We start from the raw sequence: 10,556 nt of genomic DNA, 5'->3' as shown, positions 1-10,556 counted from the left end.
CACGGCTAATGCAGAACACGTTTCCGCGGTTACTGGAGCCGTTCGTGTTCTGGCTGGATTCCTCTTCTCTACGGCTGTGACACAACCTCTCCCCAAAAGTATTTTTTTATTTCAGAGTCAATTCATCTCTCAAAAACAAGCTGTATCAGACACCAGAAAAAAATTCCAGGCACAGCAACATCCCCTGATATGTGTGTGTGTGTGTGTGTGTGTGTGTGTGCACTTTTGTTTGTGTGCACAATTGTGTGTGTGTGTGTGTGTGTGCATGTGTGTGTGATTGAGTGACTGAATCACAAGTCCCCCCCCTGCCCCCAACTCCCAGACCTGTACCTGACACCCCCTCTCTCAGGCTCTGCTTCTATTTGCTGTGGGTAAGCAGGGAGGACGTCCTGACCCTCCAGTACACTGTGACTCCTGTTTTTAATATGGATGAATTACACGGTTAAAGTGAACCACAGGAAACGCAGCGGGGGGTTTGCGGGATCGGAGGATAGCTGAGCCAATCTGGCAACCCCAGGGAGCAGGACCAGCTGCGGTCCGCGGGGGAATCCGTTCCTGGGAAAGTTTCTCCAGAAAAAAACCGCAGCTATTCAACTCCCGCCCCTGGAGAACTGCGGAGTCGGAAACCGTTTCAGAATCCAAGAGATCAGGTGAGTGGAGTGATGGATTGAGCGCCGAGTTAACGGCAAAAACCTGCGCGCCTCGCGGCTCTCTTGGGGAGAGAGAGAACACGCGGCTCCGAACTCAACACGCCCGCCCGTACGAACTCAGGCTGCGTCGGGCGAGGCTTTCCTTTTACGGCCAATGGAACGGATTTAAAATAGGTCCTTTTCCGCTCTCTTGTGGCAGCGAACAGACATTGCATGCACCGTGCCCATACTTCAAGACCTGATACGTTTTTGAGCTGTTCTAATGCTCCCTCTCGGGAATAGAGAACCCGTTTTGTATTGACCTTACAAATTATTTTCACAACCGCCGCTATTATAGAGACAAGGCGGGAAAAAACGCCATATCGAGTGATGCTGATTTGATTGCAGAAAATCATTTTGCTCTTATCTCCACAGAACAAGAACACTGGTTTTTAAAACCGCCTATCAAAATAAGTGCTACCCCAAGCCTAACAGGCAACTCATAGCGAAGGGGAGGGAAATACTCGCCCACATTTTTTTAACACCTTGACCTGAGGCGGAAGCACTTAGGAACAGTAGCGAGCGTCACGTGCTTACCAACAACTCATTCGGTGACCAAAACCAAACGAGCAGTTTGTGCAATAACATACTTCACCGCTAGAGGGGGGTCAACACGCAGCAAGGCAATCGCAACCCTTTCGTTATAGTGCTTCTACTTGCCGAGAGAAACACGTTATTTATTCCAATCAGTCATCCACCATTTAGTCAGACAAATGGTCTTTCAAGCTGCAGAAATGCAGATTGGATTATATTTCAGGCGTTCGGCCCATCAATTCTGAACAGCGTCGTAAAATAAATGTTACTTCAACCAGTGGCTCTATAAACAATTATGAGGAGGGGAAAGGGATCCAAGAGTCCGTCTCCAATGAACTCTGCTGTGAGTTTGAATCAGCTCTGTGTTTGATACCGTGGTCCGAGAGAAAGAATTGTGCCAGATCTTCTGTGTTTGACACGGTGTTGAATGTGCTGTGTTTGACGCTGTAGGGTGGAGTTGGAGCACAACGCTGTAGTTCTTCAGTCTATCTCTTTTTAACCTCTGTAATGATTAAGCCCTAATCAGACGCGGGGGACCTGCAGCAGGGGAATCGGGGCGCGGTCGCTGGAGGGCAGGTATCACTGCACCAACGACGGGGACAGCTCCTCACCTGGGAATCAGCGGAATGTTCCGGTTCTCTCCCGTCACACGCACGCTCACCTGCACCCGACGCCACCGTTCTGCCTGCCAGTGGGACGCCTGCTTCACCCAAACCATTACATCAGCACACAGAGGATCAATCAGTACACACACACACACACACACAAACACACATAGGGCAGAGGATCAATCGGTACGCACACAAACAAACACACACACACACACACAGGGGACAAGGGATCAATCAGTACACACACACACACACACACACACACACACACACGGGACAAGGGATCAATCAGTACATACACACACACACACACACGGGACAAGGGATAAATCAGTACACACACACACACACACACACACACACACACAGGGACAAGGGATCAATCAGTACACACACACACACACCACACGGGAAGGATAAATCAGTACACACACAAACACACACACACACACAGGGGGACAAGGGATCAATCAGTACACACACACACACATAGGGGACAAGGGATCAATCAGTACACACACACACATATGCGTGCACACACACACACAAACACAGGGGAGAGGATCAATCAGTACGCACACAAACACACACACACACACACGCACACACAGGGACAAGGGATCAATCAGTACACACACACAGGGGAGAGGATCAATAAGTACGTACACACACACACACACACACACACACACACACACACAGGGGACACCCATGCACATGCACAGCAGCTCAGCTATTGGACGGCCGCTCCTCTCCGAATGTTTCCTCCCCCCTCACCTTCTCTCGGCTGGGGGCCGTCGGTACCTGCGTCAGTACCTCCCATTCTCCCCGCGTTCAGGTGAGCGGGAAGTCCGCTCCGTTTCAGCTCTCCGTACCTGAACAGGACAAAATGGCCGCCGGTGGACTCCCCAGCAATTAGGAGCCATTTCATTACGCCCGGCAGACGGAGACGGATACTTCCGCAGTCTGACTGATGGACTGTTACCGGGCGGGGATCTGGACGGACTCGGCCTTATTTATTGCCTCCTGAATTAGATTGGTAGTTTCTGAATTATTTATTTTTTTTTTTCATTATGCAAATACGCTGCTGGAACACATCGCCACCGTTTAAAACACACTGGATTCCCACAGAGTACGCTCCTCGCCCACCACTAGAAATTCATAAATAGCGAAATGGTGAGATCACATGATTGGCTAACACTGCAGCACACACATGTCCAATTACAGTTTTTAATCTGAAGTACTGCAGCCTGATATTCTCCAGAAGCTGGACAAAATGGAGCAGAGCACAGATTTGATGCTGACAAGCAGCTTCTTTTTTTTTTTTTTTTTTTTACAGAAAGCCCTGTGTGCACCTGACCTTTAAGTTCACATACACTTGAGTATATATATATACAAGCACACATGCATAGAAACACGCGCACACACACACACAATACACACACACACACACACACAGGCAGCAGTGTGATCCAAAAGCCACCACCTAGCCAACTGCAGAAATATGATTTTCATTGCAGCATTAAAGACAGTTAAAAATTACAGCCTTTTATGAGAAAATGTGACTCTGATCTGATGGTTTATTGCAACAGGTTTATATGCTTCAGGAGGGAGAGAGAGAGAAAAAAAGAGAGAGAGAGGGAGCGAGAGAGCAAGAGAGAGAGCGAGACAGAAAGAGAGGGAGGGAAAGAGCGAGAGTTATCATCATCATAGTGTTTGTTGTTAAACAGATATAACAATTGTTTAGTTCAATTTATGTTCATGCACTAATGTCTTTTTGTATTTCTGGATGTACACATTGGCAATATTTATTTACTATTTAAATATTATTATTTAAATACTTATGTATTTCATGCCAATAAAGCAGTTTGAATTTGAATTTGAGAAAGAGACGGGAAGCACGTGAGGCCACATTAACGGTTTTTATTTCCAGTGATTTGGGGGGTTCACGCCCCAGTTTAACTGCAGACAGCACAAGACTGGGTCCAGTTACAGGAAGTACCTTTTCCATGCAGCTTCTGAGATGACGGTCCTTTTTATCTACATGCCTATATTACAATACTTACAAAAAAACCTGCCATTCAACAGAATAAAAAGCAGCTAAAACACTGAATATTTACACTTAAGTTACTTATTTTATACAGAAATATTTAAAATTCAAGTTCCATTAAAATCCAAAATGAAAGAAAATAAAAAGTATAAAACATGTTAAGACCCAAGTGGAATGCCGAAAAGAATGGAAGCGCAGAATTTGCCCGTTGTTTGTTAAACCTGTAAAATTACTGAATAAGCCGGCATCTTCTCACATTTCAATAAAAGACAAATATGGCACCCAAAAGCAACTAACCCACCCGCAATTTAATGAGGCACTTTCCTTTGAGAAGAAATGTGATTTCTGATTTACTCATCCTTTATTCGGTATTTGTTTGTTTTGTTTTATTTTTTTGCGATCTGACGGGAGGAAGCGAGGAACCCGGAAGGGAGAGGCGCTGAGCCGCGCTCGCGCGGAAACGGCGGTAAAAGCGTATTGCGTCGGTGGAGTTCGTTGGGCACTCGCCTCTCGTTTTCGGAGCGGTAGATATATATTTTAAATATTTTTTTAAAGTTCTGGCGGGTTTACGGACGCACTGCGCAGACGTGTCCACACCGACACAGCACAGAACCAAGCCAGAAGGGAAACGACGCTTCAAGTACACAGAGAGCAATAGAGTACACTTTAAAACGAGACCCATAACCAGCAACTTAGCTTTAGTCAACGGAACAGCGAAGCATTTACATTCTTCCTCTGCGTTGCCAAGCAACCGCACATAACGGTCGCCCCTTTCCCAAAAAACGGCTCCTGTTACGCGCCAAGCCCATAATTCTTCAGTAATGCTTAAGACACTAGAGCTGCTCCTTTCTAATATTTTCTTTTTTTGTTTTTTAAAATCTGTGTTGTGACATAATAGGAAGGGACTTTTATCATTATAAATACAGAAGGCATAACGCAGTCAGCCCTGTGGATAAAGGCCTCTGATGTCTTTCAGTATGACTGGGGTTAACCAACTCAAGGTGGGACCACAAAATAGTTACCATACGCCAGTTAAAATGATGATACACATATTCAGTACATGGTTCCAGTATTTTTTTTCCTCATTTTTTTTTTGCACTAATAACCCTGTTGTGAGAGTAAAACAAAAAAAAAATATCCATGAATGTGCAGTAGCCCTGGCTGATAATATGTACACACACAGCAGTGCGCTGGGCGGCTGTGTCTGTCTCTTATAAATACTGATAAAAGCGCGAGCGCACCACTTGAGCTCCTGTCAGTTTGTGGGGGTGGGCGTCCGCCGACAGGCTCAGAGCGCCCTTGCTCTTGCCCTGGGGGCTGTCTCCGTTGAGCTGCTCTGCCCCCAGGGGGTGGTCCTCAGGCGATGTGGGCGTGGCTGCGGCGGAAGGGGCGGAGTCGGCCCCCCTCTCGGCGTTGCCGGAGCGACCGCGCTCCCGGACGATCCAGTCGCGGATGGAGAAGTCCTGCGAGCTGCACTTGGGCTTGAGCCGGTCCATGGCGGACAGCTCCGCCCCCCGGCCGGCCCCGTCCTTCCAGTCGTCGTTGACGACGGCGGCCAGCTGGGCGAAGTCGCGCTGGCCCCCCATGGTGTGGCGCCGGCGGATGCCCTTCTTCCGGCGGGCCTCCGGGGAGCGGGCCTTGGAGGGGGTCCCCCCGCCCCCCGACACCCCGAACATGTCGTCCGCCGAGCTCCGGAGGCGGAGCTTGAGCCGCTCGGTGATGCGCAGCCTCCACGGAGGCTCCGCCTTCTCCGACTCCTCGCTCTTGGAGGAGGAGCTCAGGCTGCCGGAGGACCGGCCCTTGACGGCGCCCAGGACGCGTGAGAGCGCGCTGGGCTCCCGGTCGCTGCGCCCCCCCTCGGCGGAGGAGGAGCTGTCCGTCTTGGGGTGCGGGGGCGGGGTCGGGGGCGGGGCGGCGGGGGCGGGCGGGGCCGGGTCGGGCTTGGGGAAGACGGGGAAGTCGCTCTCGCTGTCGGTCTCGGCGGGCCGGCCCTCGCTCACCAGCTCGCTGCGCTCGTCGTCCGCCTCGTCGCCACGGCTCTCCGCCACCGAGCGCACCTCGGGGCTCAGCGCGCTCGACTCCGCCCCCAGCAGGAAGGGGCAGGTCAGCGAGGAGGTGGTGGAGTAGTCCGAGGTGATGGAGCTCACCTCCGCCAGGGCCTCGTTGCCGCGGGGATCAGGGGCGGGGCCCGGGCAGGGGGCAGGGCGTTTCGGGGGGGCGGAGGCCTGGGAGCTGCTGCTGTTCATGGTGCCGAGGTCAGAGGTCGCGTCGTCGCACTGGGAGGTGGGGTCGGACAGGGAGGACTGGCGAGCCACGTTTCCACGGAAACTGAGGGAGGGGGAGGAGAACGGCTGGGGGCAGAGGGCCTTCTCCCCGACTATCTCCTCCCCCCTCGGCTCCGTCTCCGGTGGCAACGGCTCTACTTCCTGTTTGCCGTTTATCTGACTGGCGCCAGCGTCATCGTCCTCGCTCTCTGTGCAGGCGTTCCCCCGGCGCCTGGCCCTGTCGGGCCGCTGGTCCTGGTCCCAGTCCTGGTTCTGGTTCTGCGCTGGGCTCTGGCTCGGGTTCGGGCTCGGGCCGCCCCGGTTCTGGCTCTCCTTCCGGATGAAGACGGCGTCCAGGTCGTCGTCGGAGCTGCTGGGAAGCGGCTTCTCCTTGTGCTTCCTGCGCTTGCGGCTGGCAGCGGCGAAGATGGAGGAGCGGAGCAGCTCCCTGCTGTACTGCTCTTTACCCGAGCCCCACGAGCCCTGCAGGGACATGAGCACAGGAGCGTTACAGCAGCACGGGTCAGCACACACACACGTCAGCACAAACACCAATCAGGACAGACACCCGTCAGCACCAACACCCGTCAGGACAGACACCCGTCAGCACCAACACCCGTCAGGACAGACACCCGTCAGCACAGACACCCGTCAGGACAAACACACGTCAGCACACACACCCGTCAGCACACACACCTGTCAGCACAGACATCCGTCAGTACAGACACCCGTCAGCACAAACCCGTCAGCACACACACCCGTCAGCACAGACACCCGTCAGGACAAACACACGTCAGCACCAACACCCGTCAGTACAAACACCTGTCACTACATACACCTGTCAGGACCAACACCCGTCAGGACAAACACCTGTCAGGACAAACACCCGTCAGGACAGACACCTGTCAGGACAAACACCAGTCAGGACAGACACCCGTCAGTATAACAACACAAACATCCGTCAGTACAACACAAACACACCACTCCCACTCTACAGGCCACATATACACACTGACTGAGCGTGTGTGTATCTCTACAGTAATGCACAGGTCCAGGCTGTGTTTGAGTGGATGTGTATCTCTACAGTGATGTGCAGGTCCAGGCTGTGTTTGAGTGGATGTGTATCTCTACAGTAATGCACAGGTCCAGGCTGTGTTTGAGTGGATGTGTATCTCTACAGTAATGCACAGGTCCAGGCTGTGTCTGAGTGGATGTGTATCTCTACAGTAATGCACAGGTCCAGGCTGTGTTTGAGTGGATGTGTATCTCTACAGTAATGCACAGGTCCAGGCTGTGTCTGAGTGGATGTGTATCTCTACAGTAATGCACAGGTCCAGGCTGTGTCTGAGTGGATGTATATCTCTACAGTAATGCACAGGTCCAGGCTGTGTTTGAGTGGATGTGTATCTCTACAGTAACGCACAGGTCCAGGCTGTGTTTGAGTGGATGTGTATCTCTACAGTAATGCGCAGGTCCAGGCTGTGTTTGAGTGGATGTGTATCTCTACAGTAATGCACAGGTCCAGGCTGTGTTTGAGTGGATGTGTATCTCTACAGTAATGCGCAGGTCCAGGCTGTGTCTGAGTGGATGTGTATCTGAGGGGAGGGCCGCACCACTCACCTTTGATCTTGCGGAGTCACTGTTGGGTGAGTCTGGAAGAGGAGAGAACATATGAGCCTCATGCATTTACTCCTCACGCACAGAGAGAGGAGAGAGGGAGGGGGAGAGCGAGAGGGAGAGGGAGAGAGGGAAGAAAAAGTAAGAGGGAGAGTGACAGAGGTCACAACTCACAGCGATGGCACCACACTCACTCACTCACTCAACCACACACGCATGCACACACACACACACACACACACACAGAGCGGATGGTGACAGAGAGTGGACGATGGCTACGTACACGATGCTACAGCACAGGTCAGCTGCACAGACAGCAGGCCAAGCACAGGCGACTACACCCCCCCACTGCACCCCCAACTACAGCCACCAGCACCGCCATCCTATCCCAACTGTGCGTGCGGGCCACCACACCTTCACCTGGACAGGACATTCCGGGGGAGGGGAGGCGGTTTGGACGGTTTTTACAATGTGTGTGTGTCTGTGTGTGTGCACGTTTGAAAATACAGTATACCCTAGTGTGTGTGTGCATGTTTGAAAATGTAGTATACCCTAGTGTGTGTGTGCATGTTTGAAAATGTAGTATACCCTAGTGTGTGTGTGCATGAATGTAGTATACGAGTGTGTGTGCTTTTGTGTAGTATGTGTGTTTGCGTATGTGGTGCTGTGAGAGAATGAGTGACTGGTGGATGGTGGGGGGGTCGGTGAGAATGAGTAACAGTGACTATGACAAGGGGTGAATTTGTTGAGGGAATCTCGTGATGCAGAATGAGCACTAAAGAACAACTACGGGGTGGGGGGGGGGACAAAAATCACAGAGCTCAGACACAACAGGGGGAAGAAAGGGGCTAGCTAACAGCGGCCTCTACAGGACGGGAGGAGGAACTGCCTCAGTGTTTCCCGAGCGAGCCCAAGTTTTTTTTAATTATTTTTTTAAACACGGCGGCTAGTTTGAGCCTCAGCTCAGCGCCACACTGTTTGGGTCCTCTCTGGAATTAGAGCGCTACGGAAGAGAGCTAAGCCAGCACAGCCCCCCACCACACCCCTGGAGACACACGACCGAATGGCAGGACCGCTGAAGACCCCGCTGACCGTACCATGCCACAGCTCCTCACCGGGTGCGTCGGAAATAACCAGAGACAGCAAACAGGCTTTGAGAAATTGCACAGTCCTCGCTGCGCTCGCTGGACTCTTAAGAAATCGACGTACACCACAGAGGACATGACACCCCATTTTGTTTTTTTTGGTTTTTTTTTTTCTTTCTTTTTTTTTTGGTTTTATCTTTACAAGAACCAAGTGTTTCTGCAGACTAGGCAGCTACAGCAGTCCGTCATCCGACAGCCCCAGCTGTCCGTCAGAGACATTGCACAGTCCACCAGTGACATCATGGAATGATAGGCTCCGCCCACCTGGCCTGTCGTGAGATCAGTGTGTGTGAGTGCTGGGCATCCCTTAAGACCTTAAGACACGTGACCAAGGGGTGGGGGTGGTGGGGCAGGGGGGCAGTTTTTGGGAAAGAACACACCAAGTTAGTACAACGGCAGGCAGGATCACGCTCACAGAAATTACTCAAAGGAAAATACGGAGTCGGGGGATGAAAAGGGTGGGGAGGATAAATGGGGGGATGAATGAGTGAATGAATGAAAGAGGAGAAATATGGAAAAAGTGAACAGAAATAAAGCAACAACAACAAAAAAAGAAAGAGTAAAAATGAACCAAACCCCGATGCCCTGTTTGGGCCAAATCATATTTAAAAATTAAACATAAATGCATTGCAACAATAAGTGTGACAACAGGGAAACCATTTCAACCCGTTTCCCTAAGGCTGAGCTACGTCGAGTGCGCATCGGCAGGGCTAAGCTATGCTAACTCAGGTGCTCATCGGCAGGGCTAAGCTATGCTAACCCAGGTGCGCACTGCCTGGGCTAAGCTATGCTAACCCAGGTGCGCATTGCCAGGGCTAAGCTATGCTAACTCAGGTGCGCATCGCCAGGGCTAAGCTAAGCTCACCCGCACCCGCATCGCCAGGGCTAGGCTAAGCAAACGTGCGTCCGCATCACCCGGGCTAAGCTAAGCTACCCCACACGCGCATCACCAGGGCTAAGCTAAGCTACCCCGCGCGCATCACCAGGGCTAAGCTAAGCTACCCCACGCACGCATCACCAGGGCTAAGCTAAGCTACCCCACGCGCGCATCACCAGGGCTAAGCTACCCCACGCGCGCATCGCCAGGGCTAAGCTAAGCTACCCCACGCGCGCATCACCAGGGCTAAGCTAAGCTACCCCACGCACACATCACCAGGGCTAAGCTAAGCTACCCCACACGCGCATCACCAGGGCTAAGCTAAGCTACCCCACGCACACATCACCAGGGCTAAGCTACCCCACACACGCATCACCAGGGCTAATCTAAGCTACCCCACGCGCGCATCGCCAGGGCTAAGCTACCCCACGCGCGCATCACCAGGGCTAAGCTACCCCACACGCGCATCGCCAGGGCTAAGCTACACTGCGAACATCACCGGGGCTGCCGCGGTTACCTGACACTTCTCCCGGGGAGGTGAGCCCGGTGCGGCCGATGTTGGTGAGCAGGTGGTCGATGTTGGGCACGGGCTGGGACTCCACCGCACTCTCCTGGGGCACGCTGGCCTGTGGGGTCAAGGGTCAAAGGTCAACCACCGTCCAACTAGCAGAGCAAGCCATTACCTACCAAGCCAACATTGCTCAGCTGAGTCAAGCTGCTCAACTGCTGGACATCAGCTTACAACCCCCAAAGAACTCAACTGATTGTG

General features: G+C 52.3%; 1 protein-coding gene across 1 annotated transcript in view; it reads right to left on the bottom strand.

The window, feature by feature from the left end:
- Positions 1 to 3,742: 3,742 nt before the first annotated feature.
- Positions 3,743 to 10,556, bottom strand: part of LOC135260292 (rho GTPase-activating protein 21-like) — a 76,949-nt gene continuing 70,135 nt past the window's right edge. Inside the window, 3 exon segments of the mRNA XM_064345533.1 lie at positions 3,743 to 6,631; positions 7,769 to 7,800; positions 10,305 to 10,413. Of these exon segments, the coding sequence (XP_064201603.1) occupies positions 5,096 to 6,631; positions 7,769 to 7,800; positions 10,305 to 10,413 (1,677 nt within the window). The 3' untranslated portion in view covers positions 3,743 to 5,095.

This window comes from Anguilla rostrata, chromosome 8 (assembly GCF_018555375.3).
Source record: "Anguilla rostrata isolate EN2019 chromosome 8, ASM1855537v3, whole genome shotgun sequence".
NCBI classification, from domain to species: Eukaryota; Metazoa; Chordata; class Actinopteri; order Anguilliformes; family Anguillidae; genus Anguilla; species Anguilla rostrata.
The sequence above is the reverse complement of the archived record's forward strand: the minus strand, read 5'-3'. Positions and strand labels throughout refer to the sequence as shown.